The sequence below is a fragment of the Ailuropoda melanoleuca genome, chromosome 5, assembly GCF_002007445.2.
Source record: "Ailuropoda melanoleuca isolate Jingjing chromosome 5, ASM200744v2, whole genome shotgun sequence".
Taxonomy (NCBI): Eukaryota; Metazoa; Chordata; class Mammalia; order Carnivora; family Ursidae; genus Ailuropoda; species Ailuropoda melanoleuca.
The window spans coordinates 53,715,207-53,738,095 of NC_048222.1; the positions used below are offsets into that span (position 1 = coordinate 53,715,207).

Consider the following 22,889-nt stretch of genomic DNA (forward strand, 5'->3'; position numbering starts at 1 on the left):
GACATTTGGATCCCTTTCCGTCTTTTCTCTGAAACAAATACTCATGATGTACTCTGCTGGAAATGCAATGGTGAGCAAGAACTAACATGGCCTCTGGAACTTGTCGTCTTTTCTGACTTTTTTTCTGAGTCAACAAACAAATCAAGACTGGAGGGTTACCCTGTGCTGTGTGGGGAGTAGGGGAAGTGGCCCAGAGGAAGAGCGTATCAGATGGCCTGCACAGATCTGTAGAACTCCTACATTCCACTACCCTCTTCTATTTATAGTAATCTCAAATATTTTTGGTTTGAACATAGGGTGTGTGTATGTGTGTGTGTGTGTGTGTGTGTGTATGTATGTATTGGATATTCTGTTTTGGAGAATGAGAAATGGAAATTTATTTCTCTGTAATTGCAAGTTTCAGTTGAGGCGCTCAGTTCATGAGGCCTTGTTGATATTGCCCTCTGGGCAATGCAGCTAAAACCTTCTGTTCTAAAAGGCTAGAAACTATTGAGGGTAGTCAATGATAAGTACTTTCCACCAGCTTTCTGGGTGACGTCATTGTACAAACTAAAATAATGTTGAAAATGAACAGCTTTGACCTATTGACTATAGCATTTAAATGAGGAAAAAGAAAACTGTCTCCCTCTCCACAAAAAGGTATATGCAATAAGTTACAGGGTTTGTACATTCTGTATCTTTAAAGATCACTAAGCATTTGTGTCTCTAGTAGTGTAGTGTTACCCCTGGTAAAGAAGGGTTTATGGAACTGAGTTGTGGCAGCATGTGAGCTGTGTGAATTTTGGTTGGAAATCTCTAGCAACTGCTTCTTTTTAAAACTCTATTCAGTAAAATAAAACTTAATATCAGCCTTTAATATGTGCTTTCAAAATCCATGTTGGTTGAATGTTGTAAGGTTGAACCAAATACCTATTTGGGGACACGGTAGGGAATGGTGGTAATTAGAGACAGTATCACATGAAGCAATGGCTTTAAATTTTTTTTGGTCAGCCCACAATTACAAAGACAGTTGACATTGCTGCTCCATCCCAACAGTCTGTCCCCCTAACAAAAGTCATTACTTAGTCTTACTCGGTGGTGGTAACTGATCCTTTTTTTCCCTATTTTATTTTTAAAAGAAAGTGATAGTTCCAACCCCTTAAATTAATTTGACAGCACATTTAATCCCACAGATTGTTTTAGCATTTAGAAGAACTAGAAAGACCTGAGTTCAAGTTCTAGTTTTGTCACCTGCTCTGTGTAATCTTGATCAAATTACCTAACTTCTCTAAGCTTCAGTTTCCTCATTGGTTGAAATTGAGGTAATAAAAGTATTCATTTCATAGGTTTGTTATAATGATATAACTTGATTTTGTTATAATGGCACAAGGCACTTAAAAAGCACATAATTAATGGCTATTTTGATTGTCTCCAATGTTTGTAAGTTTAGGGGATTGGGAGCAATAATTATGGTGAGTCCTATTCAGAGGAAAATTAGTTCAGTTTCAGATATGTTAGCATTTGAAGTGTTATGGTAGAGAGTTTAGTCATATTATTTGGAAACAAGACTATATGAAATAGTCTGAAGTTAGCAAAGTTTTAAAAATGCAAGCAAACAGTATTGGGGACTGAACAATTGAGTCTTTCTTAAAGCTACATGAGGTTTATTTAATTCTGTTATAGCTGTTTCACTTTACTAGCTTTCTGCTAACGTTTTCCAAAGTTTAAAATGCAGATTCTGTTATTTGTATGAATATTGGCATACTTAGCAGAGGTAAAGACATGTAAGTGTGATAGGTAGTTATGGAAAACAAACATAGGACTTGGAATTAAACCTGGGTTAGGTGATTCAACGAGGTAATCCACCAGCTGCCTTAATCTTTATGTTCAATTTCTCTATCTATAAAATATTCTTAGTCAATCTCACAAAGTTAGATTGTCAAAGGGACAAATAAGTATAAGAAATATACATTAAATTCCATGGAAATACTTTTAGTAAAACATCGTTTTTAGCAGAATAATAAAATGCATGATGGCTCTAGATTTTAAGACTGAATCAAAGATACTGTTCTTTCTTATATAATAGCAGGAGATTAACAACATCCTAGAATTTGTCTTTAAAGAGGTATGGGTATAGGTAAAGAGCAACAACCCATGTGCACCTTGGCACATTGTTTATGTAATAATGATGGTATTAATTTATAAAGAGTACTGTGGGATATTAAAATGAATTCTTATACCTGATCTTGATACTTAGTAAGTCTGACTAGTGTGTGTACAAGATATTATTAGACAAAGTGTTTGTCCAGTAGCTTAGATTATAAATAACCCCTGTTCTAGCTCATTTTAAACAATGTAGTGTGAATGATGCCAAAAAACAGGCTAGAACATTTTCTTCTCTCCAAGATCTGAGATTTTGTAAACAAGGCTCTGCTTCTGGAGCTAATCTAGGTCATCATAAACCAAAATCTTTTGAAGGATGAGAAACCCAATTAAGTCTCTTAGGTACTTTTTAATATTTTAATTTAAGAAATGTTTTAGCTCTTAAAAACACACTATTTTTGGATTGCTGTTTGGCCACTTAGCTTATTTTTACCATTTCATATTACAGTTCACTCGGTAATCATCAGCAATAATGATGGCTAGAAATCTCTGTGTGAGTGGAAATTAATGTAACTTATTATGGCTTCATTTATCCCAATACTGACCTAACATCATAGCATTTTGTTTTTGAATAGAAAGTGATCTAATGAGAAAAACCCTATATTTCCTAATTTCCAAAACTGTTAACAATGTTAAATTTTAGCTGTTATTGAGTCTTCATTGCAAATTTGTTGTTGAATTGTGAAATGTGTTGTTAAAGGTGATATTATTTAAGAAACTTTAAAAATATCGATGTCATTAATCTTTAGTAGTGAGGATTTAAGTTTTATCTTTGTTGTTAATATGGTATACTATTCATTAGTAATTGCCGCTTATTTGTGTGTGTATGTGTGTGTAAGTAAGCACATTTGCCCTTTACTATCGTCCTGTAGACCTGATGTTTGCAAAGGAAACGAGGAGACTTAAATTGCTTGAGAGCCAAGTACTGGGCTAGGTGATTTATAACTCTTAGAGAAATTATTATCACCGCTTTACAGATAAAGAAATAGACTCAGGTTAAATAATTTGATAGCACAGCTTATTAAGTAGAAAGACCTTGAACTCCTAGACTCTGGCTTTCCTCCCTTTTGTCTTGCTGCTGTAAAGGATGATTCCAGTAATGAGGCTGATTTTTGTGCAAACATGTTTACACTGCTATCCCCTGGAAGACCACGAGAAGATGATACTCTGTTTGTGTAGAACAGTGCTGTTTTCAAAATAATTCTATCCTATCCTATTTGATCCTAACAACAAATCAATGTTGCAGGCAAAAAAGAAAAGAAAAAAGGATTTCAGGTAAGTACTTAATATTATAAAGCTGGTTAAAGGTGGGGTTTGAAATAGGACCCAGATCTGTGGTTCCTGGTCAGTGTTCTCTTCTACTTCTTTTATTTTCTCTGGATTATGTATGTTATCTATGAATAAGAAGTAGTGAAGTTTTAGAGATTGAATCTTTAATGTTTTCATATAGTGATCACGCTACAACTATCACCTGGCTACCTGTTTAGCAGTCAAATCCTGTTTTCCTGTACTGTGATTAGTGTATCAATGACAGATTTGAGGTGCAATGGGGCTGTAATAGTGCTTATTGCATGAGTAATAAATGGAAAATGTTGAGATTTCTGTAATTAAGCTTTACTCTTATATAATGCCATTCATGCATGTTCGATTCAGGAAGACCAAAACTTGAATCCTGCCTGTTCCCATTTGGTTCTACTGTACTTGGTCAAGTAGCAAGCCAGTTTCCTCATCTTTGGGGATAATAACTGCCACATGGTCAGAGGAGATAGGTGTGTGAAGAGACTAACACCGTGACTGGGCCATGGGCCTACCTACATAGAAGCTGTTAAATCATTACCTGTAAAGGTTTTTTTTTTTCTTTTCTAGTAGCAATATATCTTTTTGTTTAGAAAGTATCCAAACTAGCTAGCGTGATTATCTCTAAAGTATCTTAAAAGTAGATAGTTCCCAGTTATTTCTGCAAATGGAGGGCACAGATGATCTGAAACAGTTGATCCTTTTCCATTTTATATTTAGAATATGTAGTTAGAAAAAATTCATGGAAGATCTCCTTTTTATTTCCTTAAATGAGGATAATATAAGTGTAGTTTATATTTCTTGAGCTGTCCATTCGGAGAGCACAATTTTGACCATGCTATGTGAGTTGCATGGGGAAAAAGGGGGCTTTTCGTGGTTGGGTGTTGAGAATTGAGAACCAGGCACTAACATTTAGTATAGAATTTCATATTATTCAGATTCTTGACTTGTAGACTGTTGAGACCTACAAAGTAGATAACATGCCATTCTTTTATAGCATACCCATTTATAGCTTTGTGTACCAAGATAAACAAAAGCAGGGAAAGCAAGCATTCTTCAGAATTAAGTAAAGTGCCATTATGAAAGTTACTGGAAAACTGGCAGCACAGAAGAAATATTTCACTAAATCTCTTTGTTGGATTTTACTTTTTAAGGTGGCATGTCTCGTACATTTTATTCATTTATAACTACATGTTTCAGACTAAATTTAATTTTTTTAAGCGGGGTGCAGAGGGAGAGGGAAAGAATATTATGCAAGTTCCACACTCAACAGAGAGCCGGATGCAATGCTCAATCTCCTGACCGTGAGATCATGACCGGAGCTGAAATCCATATTCGGTCACTTCCCGGCTGAGCCCCCCCAGACGCCCCTGACTAAATCTAATTTTTATAAGTTCTCTTTGTATGTTAATCATAGTTTTAAATTATAGATAGAGGCTATCATTAGCTGTTAAAAGTTTGAGAATTATAACTGAAAGGACATATTCCAAAATAATTTACAGATTGTATATTTTTTTCTTTTGAGACTGGAAGAGATTAATTTTGAATTACAAACTTAGTCATCAAAAATTTTATTTCCTTTGACTTCTAGATGTATGACTTGAGTAAATAAACTTTAAGAGCTGATTTTCATATTTGAAGAGTGCAGATAATGAATGATACTTATTCTGTTTACCTCCCATGATTGTGAAATCAAATCAACTGTTATTTGATGGGACATAAATCAGGCATGGTGCTAGTTAGCAATAATGTAGACAAACATAGTAGTTCTCTTTAAAGCACTTACAGGTGATGGAAGAGAATGTCATTCAACCAGTCATTTTGCAAATAATTATTTAATCTTCTATGAACAACGTACTAAGCAGGAGGTATAGGGAGCCTAAGGCTAGTCTTGGATCAGGGAAAGCTACCCTGGTGAAGAGAAATTTAAGCTGAGACTTATCAACTGAAGGCATTGTGGGAAACCACTCCTAGTAGAAGAGGAATAAATAGTATTTGCAAAAACTAGTTTTGAAGAAGCTTAGGATCCTTAGTAACCAAAAGTCCAGTGTGGCTGACAGAGAGCACCTTTTAGCCTTCACAGTAGCCCTGTGAGTTGACTCCATTTTACAGATAAGAAAACAGAAGCTCAGGGGCGCCTGGGTGGCATAGCGGTTAAGCGTCTGCCTTCAGCTCAGGGCGTGATCCCGGCGTTATGGGATAGAGCCCCACATCAGGCTCTTCCGCTAGGAGCCTGCTTCTTCCTCTCCCACTCCCCCTGCTGTGTTCCCTCTCTCTCTGGCTGTCTCTATCTCTGTCGAATAAATAAATAAAATCTTAAAAAAAAAAAGAACAGAAGCTCAGAGTAGTTTAGTTAATTGTATAAGGTATTATTGTTTGTAAGTGGCAGTTTCAGGTTTTGAACCCAGGCTGGTTGGCCTGACTCCAAGCTAAATGTTCTCTCTACATGCCCTTCTTTCTCTGAGTTACTTACCTCACAGGCTTCTTGTGCTCCCAAACACATCTTCCCTCTTGTTATTTCTCAGAGGGCTTAGCAGCTCTCCCTCTGGCTAATTGTGGAGCCAATGATTAGGTTCTTTCTTTACACTAAGGTAATAATGACATTTAACTCTTACAGGTTCTGTGCTTTTTACTCTGAATTGTATACTGTAAAACTCCAGGGATCCTGGAAGCTTTTTCAGGGGCAGGCAGGAATCTTGTGGACTCTGGGGCTGATTTGAAACTGCAGTGTTGTTTGTGGCCTCTCATTTAAAAATAGCCTCATGTTGCTCATGGGGTGCCTTAATAGAGCCAACATTTCCATCAGCCTCTGCTCCCTACCCCCAAGACACTCCAGATAAACAAAGATCTGAGTAATAAACAGTGTGCTGCTCCTGTAGCCTCTGCCTACTCCCACAAACCTCTGTTGTATGGAAATCCTAAAGCCACCACTAATAATGCATTTTATTGGAAAAATGTAAATAAAAAGAGCTTAATTGCCTTAAAGGTTTAAAAAACACTATCCTAGTTTATGTGATGTTCGGGGGAAATACTTCCTAAAAGGGAATTTTTCTGATCCTTCATATCTGTTTATCTCACCACCAGCATTAACTTGCCCAAAACATCTTTGTAAGCTGGGGAGGGATTTTTGTTGTTCTTAAAGCTTAGGAGGTCGTGTAGACTGGCATTGAAACCCAGTACTTGAAACCTGAAGAAAATCTCCTATGCCTTCAATAGCTGCAGGTAATTTTCTGATAAAGAAAATAGATTCAGGTGAAATGTCATTGTTTTATGTAAAAAGAGACATTTTAATGCAAATACGTATTTATTGTTGTGAGAGTTTGCTAAGAAACTATTTTCCCTTTTTAGGTCTTTTTCTAATATGTTAACAACAATTTTTCTTACCCCGTAAAGGCACTGCATAAATTTGAGGGGGGCTATTTTATGCCCTATCCCATTTTAACGAACAGATTGTGCTTTTCTAGGAATTTGTGAAGTTTGTTGTAAAGTAGTTCTTTGTTCTAGGTAGATGGAGGTTGATGTTTTATCCTAATTATTAGAAATGTTTAGATTTCTGTGTTTTCAGAGGGTTTCTCTTGGTTAGAACCTGATTTACTTGAAATGTGAAATAATAAGCTGATTCCCTCCACCACCCCTTTGTCCTGTCTTCTGTGAAATACTGAAATAAACGTTTGCCTTATGAATTTCTCTCTTTTAAAAACATCCAGAGGCACACTTTTTAGGGGCTCATGCTAGAATCCTTTTATCATTCTCGTTCCACTGTTCTTTCAAGTTGCCTAAACACAGCTGAGTTGGTAAGAAGAGCAAAGACAACATGATAGTGCTGCCAAGTAGACAGGAAGCCGTAGTGGACCCAGCAAGCAGGGGCGGCTGAGCACACCCTCCATCCAATCAGCTGTGAGTGCTGTTGCTATGTGCGCTCGTACTCTGCTGCCTTTGTGGAAAACCTTACACAGAGGGAAGCGGAATCAGCACCCACCGCTGAACATTTGTTTTAACCACTGCAGACATCTGGATCCCTCAGTTACTGACTGTGTAGCTATTGACAGCCAGAAGGCAACTTCTTTTATACAAGGATTCCAGTATGGTTTTCAGTGGAAACAAAGGGCTTCACAGAGAAGGTGTGTAATGAAGTGTTTTTAATGGCTTTATTTTTAAACTTCCAATTTTCTGTAGCTGTTTACTAGTTGTGGTGTTTGCTTTGCATAGATTTTTTAATAAATAGGTCTAGAAAAATGATCTCACTTTGAAAAACCTTGAACTTAGGGAATTTTCTTTAGCTTTATATTTTCTTCAAACAGCCTTGCTTAAAAGATTATTAAAATGCTGATCTGAACAATGAGTAGGAAGAAAAGAAACCAAAATACAATGTGCTCACTTTAATAGGGGGAAAATGTGATAAAAATGAGAATACAGGGAAGAGAATTGGGGTTAGCCAGAAGCATGAACTGTATTTGGGAGCAGGAGGTGTTTTTTAAAAATAAAAGCTGCTAAGGAGAATGTATGTAAAAGAAGTTACGTATTTTTAACTGAATTCATTATTTGTGAATTTGACAGATTATCAGAATTTAGCTTAGTGAGAATTTTGGCATAGTTTAGGAAATTGATGTGCTACCTTTTTATAAAGAATTTCTGAAGATTCTACCTCAAATTATACAATCTTGTGATTATTTTGATCCGTTGACTAGTTCTGTGCAGTTCAGATAAAGGATGGTTAGTATAATCCAACCGCAAAGCCCGTGTCGTGTTCTGTTCTGTTAAATGTCCAAATGGAAAGTGGAAAAATAAAGGATGCTAAAGACAACATAGGACAAATGGTTAAGATAGTATTGTAAAATTAGAGTAAACCTCTAAAAGGTAATAATTCTATCATCTGTCTTACCCAATACTGCAAATATAGCAAAATCTTATTAAATTAAACCTCACTAATTAAATATTTGTAATAATTGAACAGAATATGGGTTACAATTTGGTTTTATGGGACCTGGAAAAACCAGTTCATCCTACTGATTGATTATGTGAAAGTTTTAAAATATCTTAAACAAAAGTTTTTTACATATTCTCATATAGAGCTGACATAGTTTAATGTTTCTTTTAAATGAAAGCAGAACAGAAGACTAATAGCATATTGCCCATTTACGAACAATTTTTTTTGCTTATTCATTTTCACTTGGTTGTGTAACTGGCTGCTTTTTAGTTCACTCAGTGATTTATGTTTGATGAATAAAATGAGTATAATATAAATTTAAAATTGATATTAGAGCTTTATTTCTCATTTCTATAGGGATTTGTTTTGTTGTTGTTCTTTTCAAGAAGTACCTGTCATTAAGTAGGCTTAGCAGTCAATGTTAGCATAATTTGATAAGTGAGGAGAGATATTTCTTTTCTTTGGAAAGAAGTCAAAATACATCTCATGCTTTGGTGCCCATCACTGATCATTTTTAATGATACATATGTTTGTGTTAAGTTAAAGCCTTCAAAAAATAGATGCAAGTTTATAAAATAAATTGCCCATAAACATTAAAGTGTTTCACATGAACCTGCATGTTGCATTTCTTAGTTTTTTCAGTTTGTTGGGTATACCCCAAAACTTGAACTTGATAGGAGTTATCATAAAAATTGTAGCATAATAGGGGCACCTGGCTGCCTCAGTTGGAAGAGGATGTGACTCTTGATCTCAGGGTCATGAGTTCAAGCCCCATGTTGGGTGTAGCAATTACTTAAATAAAAAGAAAAATTATAGCAAAATAAAGAAAGCTATTATATTCTTTGGACTTGATGGCCTCCAATGTGAAGCACTCATGTGCAAAAGAATATCTGTAAGGAGCCAGGGGTTGGGAGGCAGAGGATGATAGGAGGACCCAAGTCCATTAAATATAATATACTCTAACCATATAGAAGCTATTCTAGTCATTCCCATTTTCTTGAGCTATTCTCATCAATCACTGATTTTATTTTTTAATATAGAACCGCAAAAACTGAGTTTTGCTTGAATTGATTTGCAACTTTTTTCTCTTGTTTCATTTCTTGAGAATTAATTAATAGACTTCCCAGGAGCGGGCTGGTTTCATTCATATGCTGCAGAAGATAAAGGAACGTGATATTAGCAAGAAAGTGGGGTCTACTGCTGTGTTACACAAAAGCTTTGCCATTGCGAGGCAGGAGGAATGTCTTGGCAGAATCTCAGATTTTATTCTTGGGCTCAGTACCTAAAGGTGTTTTTTATACTGGAACATTTGAAAGTTTCTGTCCAGTATCAAAACCTCAGGATAATAACTGATGTTTATAGTCTGGTCAAATATAGTAACATTGCTAGCATAGTTCAGCTTTTCAAATTCATCTGTTATTTGACAATACAATTTTTATTGTCTTATTCTATGTCACATCTTTAAATTGGCTATACTTTTATGTACTTGTAAAGTAGAAAAATAGTTCAGTTCTTGAAAATAGTGGTTTCTTTTTTGTCTTGGCCACTTACTAATATTATCAGACTAATATTTATCAGATAATGATTGATATAACTGATTTTATTTTAAGTAAAGTTGTTTCTCTTTATTTTGAAATCAGGCAATAATATGCAGTGTCTCATATACAGTTCAAAAAAATTCTGTAACTTAAAACCTCAGGTAGGGGTGACAATCTGAGTTTTTCTTTTTTCTCCAGGTCTCATATGAAATTTTTTTAAAATCACTCCTACTTCAAATATTATCCCAAATGTCTGATTCCTCTATGTGTGCTTAAGTGCTATATGATACAATTTTGTTTGTTTTTTCCCTGTTTCTTTATTTTGTTTTGTTTTGTTGGTTCCCCCCCCCCTTTCTGGAAGATAACTTGTTCATATTCTGAATCAAAAAGGTTTGATTGTCATAGCTGAGCAGGGAAGTTTAGTCTTGACAAATTTCTGTCAGGCATTTTCATTTAGCATCATGCTGTTGCATACACTGTATTGCTTTGGAAGACTATGGTAAATCTTATTATTTTTTTAATCTTCAGATGTTGCTATATCTAAAATCAAAAACCCAGGTTTTGAACATGTAGTCAATGCAGTATTGCTTGAATCTGATTATATAATCCTTTTTGATGAGGCTAAGTTAAAAGTGGTAGCATGATGACCATTAATTGAGAAACTAGAAATATCTTCTTTTTCTTTCTTTGCTGGTCTTCTCAATTTTATTCATTCAGAGACTTCTGAACATCAAAGGATTTGAATTAGAAGCTTTATGATAAACACAGAGACCTTAACTTTATAAATTGTAGGAAGTAGTCGAGATAGAGTAGGAAATATAAGACTCATACATAGTTGGGTCTCAGTTTGTGCTCCAAGGTTCTTGTTATCCTGAATATGAAAGGGAAACTACCAGTCAGTTTTGTATGTCTCTCTTAGTTGGCATGTTATTGCTAAATACTGGCCATTAAAACTGTAGGTTGATTTCTGTTTTCTTAATATTTTGAGATTTTGGGGAGGTTCAAATTTGGGGTAGCTTATCTATTCTGTATGATTATTTTTAAAAGATTTTATTTATTTATTTGAGGGAGAGAGGGAGCAGGGGAAGGAGCAGAGGGAGAAGGACAAGGAGACTCCACACTGAGCACAGAGTCCGATGCAGGGCTCTCTCCCACAACCCCTGCATTGATCATAACCTGAGACCAAATCAAGAGTCAGACACTTAACCAACTGAGCTATCCAGGCATGCCTGATTTTTTATTATTTAGCAATATTGGGCACAGTTTCACCTCTTTGAGCAGTAGTTTCCCAATCAATACAAGGAGGTCTTGGGATAATTGTGAAATTTAAATGAAGCAGTGTAAGAAAACTACTTAGGTTAGTGGCACTCGGCACTTAATAAGATGTGAGATTTTATAATAAACTCTTTAAAACTATTCTACATTTTTGAGTTCTGAGGATTTTAAGTGTAGTTTTTTAGACTTTCCCCCTGAGCTTCACATACATTGATATAATTTTAGTTTTCTCAATTTTCTAATACTTCATGATCTAGAGAGTCATGGAAATAATGGGATTTGGGCAGAAGAAAAGGCACAGGGTTCATAGAGAAGTACATGACTAAGTTTCTGGAGAAAGATAATAACAGTAAGGAAATAATGGGTAAAATAGAAAGATAAATAAAGAAGGGAAGGCAGAGAAAAATATTCTGTTTGATGCAGTATTATCTTGGGTGTGTGTGTGTGTGCATGCACGAGCATGTGCACGCAAGTATCCACAAATACTGAGCTGACTGACTAGAGTTGCTAAATCCATTAGGGATTTGTTTCCCAGGAAGTGACTTGTTTCTGATTTTTCTTTTGAATCCCTCAGCTAGGATTAGAGTAAGGGTGATCTCGTATTTGACACCCACATTAATGACAAGGGACAGGCCAGCTGCCTGTGAGCCAAAAATTGAATATCATCACATAAATAATGAATGTAACTGTGTTGAAAAGTAAAAACTTCCAGAGGAAAAGCTGCTGGTGTAGGACTAAATTTTGAAAATTCAAACTTCCAAGCCAAAATGTTCAGAAAATGCTCTTTAGTCATTTTATTATTTTTTTAAAAGATTTTATTTATTTATTTGAGCGAGCGAGCAAGCAAGCACATGAGCAAGGGGGAGTGGGGGGCAGAGGGAGAAGCAGACTCCCCACAAAGCTGGGAGCCCGATGCAGGACTCGATGCCAGGACCCTGGGATCATGACCTGAGCCAAAGGCAGCCGCTCAACCATCTGAGCCACGTAGGCGCCCCTAGTCATTTTAATAAGTACACAAAATTTCAACTGACTGCAGACTTTTCATTACTTTGGTCATAATTTAACATTCTTTTAGGAGAGAGGTATAATCTGAGTTCCCATCCTGGTTTCCATATATTCATCAAGTGCTAAGATTTTGTGATTCCTGCATAAACTTCTATTTAGCTCTCCAACTTGCTCGTGATACAGTTTAGGTTACTGAGAATTAGAGAATGAACAAATGTAAAGAAAAGACCATCTTTTCCAAGTGTATTCCATTTTATTACTGTTAGTATGTTCAGTAGTACTACCCAACTAGCTAGCTTCTGTGTTGGGTGAAGAGACTATTTTGCAACTGACAAAAAGGATAAGAGAACCATTTTAGAAATAAGTATCCTGGTTTTACCTAATTGCATTGCGTTGTTGTACTTGGGAGGGGTTGGTGGAAAGGGGAAAAACACGCTTACCTTAAATCGCTTTTCTCAAAAAAATCCACACAGAAAAAGAACAGAAGAGAGATTGCTCTATGAAACTGTCAATCCCCTTGCTAGGAAAAAAAAAACCCACCTCTATGCATATACACGCTTGATTTTGTGGAGAATATCCAGAGGTTCATAAATTCTCTTCGGTTAAGAAATCTGTTGAACATATCTTGGTTTTAGACATAGAATAAAAGCATTAATTTTTAAAAAATTTTTGGCTTTTTTTTTTCTTTTTTCTTTTTTCTTTTTCGCACAGGGTCATCTTCTGAATGTACAGAAGAATTTGTGGTTTGGAGAGACAGTACTTTGTTTCCTTCTCTGACACCGTTTTCTCAGGTTTTATTCCCCTATGGTTCTTTCTGAGGTATAGAGTGATAATACCATATAATCAGGAATATTCCCACAAAGAACAATGAAGAGGACAATATTTCCTACTTGAGGATTTTTCAGGCCCTAAAACAGTGATGAATTAGGTCTAATGGTTTATGCAGAACACAGAAAATTTAAATTTTATAAGGTTGGTTAGTGCAGGTAAGAACAAATGCGTGAAATCTGTGTAGCTCTAAGTTTGTGTCCATGCATCCATGATGGTATGGCTTAAAGCACAGTTCTGGCAGCCTGGACTTAAAGGAAGGAAGACAAATGGAAATTTCCTCAATAACACTGACAACTTTTAATTCTTACATTTTAAATATCCAGTCTTCTGGGAGCTTTCTCTGATTTCCAGAGTTGAGTTTCTTCCTAAGCATACCCTAACCTCCCCCTGTTACTTATCACATCACCGTGAATTAGACGCACCTGCAGAATCTCCAGCCAACTGTCCTCTGCCTGAAGGCAGCACAGCAGCTTGAGCTCCCCATTGCCATTGGGAGGAGAACTAGATTTCATTGATGTTTTTGAGAGGTAGATACTTCTCTTTTTCAACTCTTATCTTATAGCCAATCTTTAAAATTACTTAAAATTTAGCTTTCTTTTCTAGAGTTTAAGCTGCCCCCAACTTATCATATTAGCAGCCAATAGATTGTTATGATGAGTTCTCTCAATAAATCCCTGAAAAAAGGCAAAATTCCAATAATCAATGGGGAAATTAGAACTCAAAGTGCTCTCTGTCTCTTATTTTTGACAGTTTAAATGTTTTTGCCCTAGGCTAGGGATGTAGTGATTACCTAACCCAATTTCATTATTTTGAAAACAAATGTTTCCTTGTTCATTTAAGAGAATTATATCGGGGCACCTGGCTAATTCAGTAGGTAGAGTAACTCTTGCTCAGGGTCATGAGTTCGAGCCCCATGTTGGGCGTAGAGTTTACTTTAAAATTTTCACTTTAAAAAATTTAAAAAGAATTATTGATAAAGGGCATTAAAAACAACAAAACTTTTTCAGTACAAAAGAGAGGCCAGGGACTAGGTCCCTGTTGACTAAAATAAGACCTGCTTTAGGAAGCAAAGAAAGTTTAGGAGATTCTAAATTAGGTTTAGGACAGAGTTTCATGTAATACATTTGTAGAATTTTATTTCCAACTTCGACTTTTCAAATTTGAAAAAAACTTAGAAAACCCGTTGGCAATTAAAAATTAAACCCAAGAGACGAATAAAATAATTATCTGAAAAGGGGAATAGCAAGCTTTTATCACTTTAATCAGAAATAAGCTGAGGGGCGCCTGGGTGGCACAGCGGTTAAGCGTCTGCCTTCGGCTCAGGGCGTGATCCCGGCGTTCTGGGATCGAGCCCCACATCAGGCTCCTCTGCTATGAGCCTGCTTCTTCCTCTCCCACTCCCCCTGCTTGTGTTCCCTCTCTCACTGGCTGTTTCTATCTCTGTCGAATAAATAAATAAAATCTTTAAAAAAAAAAAAAGAAATAAGCTGAAATAAGAAGAAAACAAGATATAATGGAACATTACCATTCATTATTTCGAAAAGTGTTCTAGTGCTTGTTCATGCCAAGCAGCTCGGCTGGGCAACAGGACCAACTTGTTCTTGTGGAGCTTAATGGGTTAGAGGAGAGATGCAAATGATGATTTAATTTTATTTGTGTTACGTTTTAGCAAGGGAAAGCATAAGGTGCAACGAACTTTTACAAAAAGAATAAAATGCCCTGGAAGGGTGTAATGTAAATGAGGTGGATAAGCCCCCAATGATGAATTATGTATTTAAACTGAAATAGAGATTATCTCATTATTTTATTCCTTATTTATTTATTTAAAGATTTATTTACTTATTTTAGAGAGAGTGGGGATAAGAGGGACAGAGAATCTTCAAGCAGACCCCCTGCTGAGTGCTGAGCCTGACCTGGGGCTTGATCCCAGAACCCTGAGATCATGACCTGAGCTGAAATTGAGTCGGGTGCTTAACCAACTGAGCCACCCAGGCGCCCCTCTTTTTTTTTCTTTCTTTATTATTCCAATATAATTAACATACAGTGTTACATTAATTTCAAGTGTACAAGGTGGTGATTCAGCAACTCTGTACATTACTCAATGCTCATCGCTATAAGCCTGTCACCTGTTTCACCCATTCCCCCCTCATGCCCTAAATTTTTATGTCTAGAACTTATTTTTTAAGTGGGGCTTGAATTTACAACTTTGAATCACATGCTTTGCCAGCTGAGCCAGCCAGGCATCTCTAATCTGTAGAATTTTGATCAACTGGTAAAGTTAAATTTTTAACCCCATATGAGTAGTAANTTTTGTTCAACTGGTAAAGTTAAATTTTTAACCCCATATGAGTAGTAATTCTGTTACAAAATGTAATGGGGGGGGGGAAAGAATGTAATGAGAAAAATCCCACACACAAGAGCAACGAACAAATCTAATCTTGGATGAACTCAATGGAAATATTTAAGACCCTTATGAAGAAAATTTAAAAAGTCTGCCAAAGAATGTTTTAAAAGGCTTACATAAATGGTGAGATTTTAATCTTTAATATGCAGTTTTCAAAAAGTTGAAGTGACTTTTGAGTCACTAGTTATAATTTGGGAGAATTATTGATAATCAGTGAGGTATTTGAAGACCAGAAAAGCGGTAGGAATGTTAGGGGAGTTGGAGTGCTCTCCTGATGCACAAACAGATGCTTTACCTCTTTACCGCAAGGTATTTCTGTAGTGTGGCTTTAAGAATATTGGCATTGCTGGAGATAAGGGTTAAAACAACTGAGGTAGGGCTGTGAGGCCTGCCAGGAGGGGAGTGCTGGAAACAGGAGGAATTCTACGTGATTCGTTGGAATACAGAGGGTGGGATATCTTGAGGTGGCTCTAGGAGAGAATGAGTAGGTCAGTTTGGTCAGAGCATTGGATGCATAAAGGCAGTAATGAGAGAAGTGAACAAAGGTAGATAGGGGTCTTTTTCACCTCATCTCATAACTCTCGTTTATGCATCCGTTGCACCAGCTAAACGAGGAATGGTGAGGGATCAGGTATAGGAGGTTGTTAATAGAAGTCAAACCTTATCACTGATGGCTTATTGGGAACAAGGGAAAACAGGGGAGGCATAAATGATTCTAAGATTTCAAGTCACAAAATGCAAAAATAGTTGGGCTTGGGACAAGTTTTGTATTCTCACTAGCAACCTCATGACTGTTTTTAGTTTGTGGTTGACTTAGATGTACCAGGATCAGTGCTTGTGGCCAAAGTGGGACTGACAATAAATGGGATAGTATTTTATAACTCCAGAAATTGACACAAGTAGAGTCAGGTATTGTTTAAATTGGAAGGAGGAGGAATCTAGTTTCACACACCTTCATTTTACAGGTCAGTTTCCTGAGGGTCACAGAGTTTAATTGACCTTTCCCAAGGTCTTGGAGCTAGTTTATTACAAAGCTGAAATTAGAATCCAGGTCCTCTGGCTTCTAGTACATGGATTGTTCATACTTTTTTCAAGTTGCTGTAACATTTTTTTCATTAGATTTTTGTTTTATTGAGAGATCTGTGAATTTCAAGATCTTTTACTATAAGTATAAATGTTAAAGTCTTTTATTTAGGTATCAAAATTTAGGGAAAAGATTTAAGTTAAATGTGTAGTGAAAGCAGATGAATAAGTTTATTTTCTGAACAGATGATTTTGGAAAAATACAACAACAAATGATTGCTTGATTATAATGGCTTGTTCTAATTGTGTGTGAATTGGCTGAACTAAAACCAGTTTAATCTGGTTCTAGGAAATATTCTATACTTGCCTGACTGAAGTTGAGGATAATGACCACAGAGTCATCCAATAAAACATTAATTAAAAGCATTACATTAGCATTTAGTCCTACTACTTGAGCATTATCTTTATCAAAGGATAGTGCCTTTGGCAGAGTTAACCATTTTAAAGGGGAAATAGAGCAATATGAAACTGCCATTGAGGAAAAAATTAGAAGAGAGCATTGTTTCTGTTCTTGGCACTCTTATAGCGAGGTGATACCCTTACTAAAATAGCCATTTACAATTAAACTAATTTTCCATCCTAAATAATTGATCTCCCCACATTTGCACAGAGATTAATGAACGAATCCACTTGAACAAAGAAATGGTTACAAGGGTGGCGTTTTCTGCCTGCTTCAACTTGTTGAATCACTAGAAGAACTAGTGGGTATTCTTTCTTGGTGTTATTACATCATCTCTTTTTTTTTGTCCTGGCAAACTGTCATTGTCATAGACTTCTGGTACTTTGTCCCCTTTTTAAGAATTGGTCTTTTTCTACTTTTGTGAAACATAATCTGTACCCTTCCCATCATTGCTCCCTCAAATCATAGATAAGCTTCTCAGACTGCTTGGGGTAGAAGCAGTGAAAAGGGGGAGAGGGGAAAGACCCCGTTAGTTGGGGTCTTGGTTACTATTGATATAGACACTGAAGTCAGATAACTTTCAGTTTAGTAACTGTTGGTGGTGGTTCCCAAAGTCTGTCCTCAGTCCCATGTTAGTAACATTAGCTTTTCATTTGTCCACGGCAAAGATGGCAGCCTTTCTCAAGAGGGACTGTCTTCTTCTGTGATCATGCTTTCTAATTTTTTGTTATTAAATGCCTTTTCTTTTCTGAAATGGTGGTGAAAGTAAGATAGGTAATATTTTTCCTGAATTTCTCTTATTTGAGAAGTGAAATATTAAAAATTTTTAGTAATAATGCTCCTTAGTAAGGAACTTTAGCAAGGTTTTTTAAATTGTGTATATTGTCATTGATACAGGTTATCTTAAGTTTTTACATTATTGAAAAAAATTATAAATACAAAATTGTATATGTTGCTATTTAACTTAATGGACTTTATCATACATTTTCCTGTATCATACAATTATTTTAATGGCTGTAGGATATTTTACCATGTTGACATCACTCAAACCATTTTCCATAGGTAAATTAATTTTTTTAACTTTACTGTTTTTTTTAAAGATTTTATTTATTTACCTGAGAGAGAGAGAGCAGGCTCAGGGGGCGGGGCAGAGGAACAAGCAGATTCCCTGCTGAGTGGGGAGTCCCACACCAGGCTCAATCCCAGGACCCCGAGATCAGGACCTGAGCCGAAGTGAGATGCTCAACCCACTGAGCTACCCAGGCATCCCTAAACTTTCCTATTATAGCAACTATAACATGGATTTTCTTTTCTTTTTTTCTTTTTTTTCCTTTTAAGATTTTATTTATTCATTAGAGAGGCAGAACACAAGTGGGGGCTGGGGGGGCAGTGGGAAGTAGAGGGAGAGGAAGAAGCGGACTCTCCGCTGAGCTGGAAGCCTGATATAGGGCTTGATCCCAGGACCTGGAGATCATGACCTGAGCCAAAGGCAGACACAGCCATCTGAGCCACCCAGATGCCCCTATAACATGGATTTTCAATATGATTTTAATTTTTATTCCTTTGATTAAACCTACTCTCTAGAGAGATTAAGCGTTCTTCTCTGTGTGTTTATTCTTTTTATTTCACGTTACGTGAAATCTTCTTCTCTTTTTATTTAACTTTTGAAATAAGAGTTTAATTAAAATAGCATATGGAATAATGTAATACAAATAAGGAATACTTTGTCAGCTATATATTATAGAAACTTTTCCACTTCTATTTTTTTATTTTTTCAGGAATATTTAGGTTTTGTACAGTTTAATCTGGCACTCTTTTCCTTTGTGTATATTTTTCTGTTTCCAAGATGAGAAAGTTCTCATTATTCCATAGGTCAAATATATACATACTGAATATTCTGCTAGTTTCCATATTAAAATTACAGGCATACCTCATTTTATTGTGCTTCACTTTAGTGAGCTTTGCAGATACTGTGTTTTTTACAAATGGAAGTTTTGTGGCAACCTTGAAGTGAGCAAGTCTCTTGGTGCCATTTTTCCAAAAGCATTTAATCACTTCATCTCTATGTCACATTTTGGTGATTCTTGCAACATTTCAAACTTTTTCATTATTACCGTTTGAATTGCTGCAGTCTCATGATAAAACTTTCATGAGGAGTTGCTTCTTATGAAGGAGCAAAGAAAGTAGTTTCTTGAGATGGAATCTATTCTTGGTGAAGATTGTTGAAGTGATAAAAGAGGATTTGGAATACAACATAAACTTAGTTAATAAAGCAGCAGCGGGGTTAGAAAGGATTGACTCCCATTTAGAAGGAAGTACAACTGTGGGTAAAATGTTATCAGACAGACTTGTGTGCTACAGAGAAATCTTTCATGAAGGAAAGAGTCAATTGATGTGGCAAAGTTCATTGTCTTATTTTTTAACAAATTGCCACAGCACCCCAACTTCAACCACCACTCCAGTAAGTCAGTAGTCACCAACATTAAGGCAAGACCCTCCAGGATCAAAAAGATTAACTCCCTAAAAGCTCAGGTGATGGTTGGCATTTTTTAGCAATGAAGTATTTTTGCATACATCATTGCTTTTTTAGATGTAAAACCGTTGCATGCTTAACAGACTATAGTATGGGTTTTTTTTCTGTAAATATTTAAGATCAGCTGTATATTTGTACCAGTGTTATGCATTTTTATATGCAGTGTTCTACAACTTCTTTTTTTTACTTGATATATTTTAACAGCTTTTCATGTTCATATCAGCAATATTTAAAAGTTTACCACATTTAGTAGTGTAATCACTTAAAATTTTTTATTAAAAAGTAGTAAAATTTTGTAAAAGTAGACTTTTAAAAAATACTACAATATTTTTAATGGTTTTGAATTATAATAAAGTATAATAATGACATTTAGGATTAACCCATTTCTAGATCTTTAAGACATCACAGAGACCCGAACTGGGACAACTTTGTTTCAATTGTTAACCAAAAAAAGTTGAAAAAAATTGGTAATAAGATCTGCATTTGACTCAGCAGAGGCAGTGAGTGAGGACTAGGGAAGTAAGTACTGAAGTAGGACTAAGATATGTTATTTCTGGAAATTTTCTATATATTTTTGCTACTGTCACACAATCTGTCTAGACTTTTTCTGATACTACTGTAAGGTTTCATCAGAGAATTTGTGAAAATAGTTGAGGTGAGCTACATGAAAGTATTTATGACTCAGAAAAATTACAATACAATGTGCTGTATTGACTTCAATGCAAATAAAATGGTTGATTTTAAAAATACTAGACTTACAGTATTAAAGTCTGCATAAACTTGACATTGAGATGAACTTTAAGATGCAGCTGAAGAAAGATCACTTTAATGGTGGAGCTTGTCTCAGTTTTAGGATCTCTCTCATAGAGAGTTTAGAAAGACTAAGTGTTTAGAAAGACTAAGTGTGACTTTTTGCTAACTTCAAGATAATATCAGAGAGAGAGAGATGTTAAAGATTTATTATAAAAAGTTTAAATCCTCCCCATTACATAATGGAGTTGAGATTTGAATACATGTGGTTTCTCTTCCAGGACTCCCCACAAATGTTTAGGGAAAAAAATTTTTTATTATGATGTAGAAAAATGAACTTAGTGCAATTTCCTTATTCTTATACCGCTAATACAACTATAAAACCAAAACAATTTTAAAAACTAAATGCAGATATAACTGTAGAACCAGTAAAGTCAAGTCAAAATGTGAATATAATACTTGGTATTATAGGCCAAATCTTTTTGAGTTGAGCATGCTTCTTGGTGTTTGATTGTTGTATAACCCTCTGTCAACTTTTATTGGTGCCATAGGCCACAGAGACATTGTGCACACAACATAAAAGCGTCATCTGTTTTTACTATTATAAGTGAGCCCAGAGCTATTAAAGTCATGATATTTAAAGATTAGCAAAACTGTTAACTGTAAATTATAATTGTAAATATGAATATGAAACTGAAATTATAAGGCAGTCCTTGATTATCATTAGCCACCCAGATGATTCGGAGTAGATTTGTGCTGCTTTTTGGAGATTTTCATTGAAAATAAATCACATACTAAATTTGGAGAGAAAGCTGTCAGGTCCCCAGAATGTCCACAGACCCCCATACGAAAACCACCTTTACCTCAGTTACATATTACGAATAGATGTATGCAAATTCATGGTTATAACTGAAAACACAACTCCAGTGTACATATGTTAAAGTGTGTCTCTGCTTTGCTAATATCACCACTACTTTCTTTATATGGGCCCCCTTGCCTAATACCTTCATTATCTCCCTTTGTGTGGTATTAAGCTTCCAACTAGAGCAGTAGTTCTCAATCCTGGTTGCACATTAGAATTCCCTAGGGAGCTTTTAAAAGAATATAATACCTAGTATTGGATGGGTACGTGAGTTTTGTTCCTGTTTTATTATTGTTGCTGTTGTTTGTTTTTAAAGCTCTCCAGTTCAATGTGCAGCTAGGATTCAAAACCACAAGATTCTAGGCTGTTAAAAATTTCCAAGGCACTTTGGCTTATTAAGGATCAGTAGAATTATGTATTACATAATGGTGTTTATTGTATGCTAGACACTGTATTCAATACAACATACTGTTACCTCAGGAAATTGGTGATACTATGAGACAGATATTACCTCCATTTTTCAGGAAAGTGAAGTTTAGAGAGACTAAATAGGTTTCCTTGGCTACATAGCTTTTAGCAGCAGAACTAGGACTCAAATTGTCTATTAACCATAAAACTATGAATATCCAGTCTTTTCACCCGATTGTTACACTATAGATTTACCTTAACCAGTCATTATTAAAAACATACTTTGATGGAAGTATTTTTACTTTGATTAGAAGTATGTAAGCTTGTGGTGCTTGGGTGTCTCAGTGGGTTAAGCATCTGCCTCTTGATTTTGACTCAGTTCATGATCTCAGGATCATAGGATCAAGCCCCGCATTGGGCTCCTCACTGAGTGGAGAGTCTGCTTGAGATTCTCTCTCTCCCTCTGCCCCTACTGTGTGTGCATGCTCTCTCTCTAAAATAAATAAAATAATAAAAAAGAAATAAGCATAAAGTATGAATGCGGTTTGTATGAACACCTGCACTACAGCTATGTCTTTTTTTCCACCCTCAATTAAGAAGGTTGTTGGGTAAATGATTTCAGTCTTCAAGATTGGATTTCTTTTCAAAAGAGGCTGAGAAAGCATTCAATTAGTTATTTGTTTTCAGGATTATTAAAATATATTGCATTTAAATCATCTGATAAAACTGGTAATTTTAGTTACTTGGTTGATTTTAAGCATGCACACATTCTTTTTTTTTTTAAAGATTTATTTATTTATTTATTTATTTGACAGAGATAGAGACAGCCAGTGAGAGAGGGAACACAAGCAGGGAGAGTGGGAGAGGAAGAAGCAGGCTCATAGCAGAGGAGCCTGATGTGGGGCTCGATCCCATAACGCTGGGATCACGCCCTGAGCCGAAGGCAGATGCTTAACCACTGTGCCACCCAGGCGTGCATGCACACATTCTACATTCAGAATCTTTGGGGCACATGGATGGCTCAGTTTTCGTTAAGCATCTGGCCTCGGCTCAGGTCATGATCCTGGGGTCCTGGGATAGAGCCCCGCATTGGGCTCCCTGCTCCGTGGGGAGTCTGCGTCTCCTTTTCCCTCTGCCTCTCCCCCTGCTTGTGCTGTCTCTCTCTCTCCCAAATAAATAAGTAAAATCTTAAAAAAACAAAAAACAAAAACAAAATCTTTGAAATAGATTTGTTTCTTATGCTTGATGGCACATTGTAGTTTAATTGGCAGGCTTTTTTCTTTTTTAGTGAAAGATAAAATAGTGATGTCTTAAAATTGATGACATCTTTAAAAAAATTTATATCTTTGAATTGACAACAGTAATTGTACATAAGATGACCATTCCATATATAATCAGCCTATTTTTGGAAGTAAAAAAATGTGATGTATTATTA

General features: G+C 35.8%; 1 protein-coding gene across 8 annotated transcripts in view; it reads left to right on the forward strand.

The window, feature by feature from the left end:
* The window catches only part of FAM214A (family with sequence similarity 214 member A), an 88,538-nt gene that overhangs the window by 16,878 nt on the left and 48,771 nt on the right, over positions 1-22,889 (forward strand). For 3 of the 8 annotated variants that reach the window (XM_019804460.2, XM_019804464.2, XM_019804461.2), the window contains exon 1: positions 7,203-7,559. The exons of 3 other annotated variants lie outside the window; for them this stretch is intronic. In XM_019804460.2, the coding sequence (XP_019660019.1) occupies positions 7,523-7,559 (37 nt within the window). In that variant the 5' untranslated portion in view covers positions 7,203-7,522. Of the gene's footprint in view, positions 1-7,200; positions 7,560-22,889 lie in introns of those variants that run through there. 2 more of the 8 variants (XR_004625628.1, XR_002143641.2) reach the window with 2 other exon arrangements.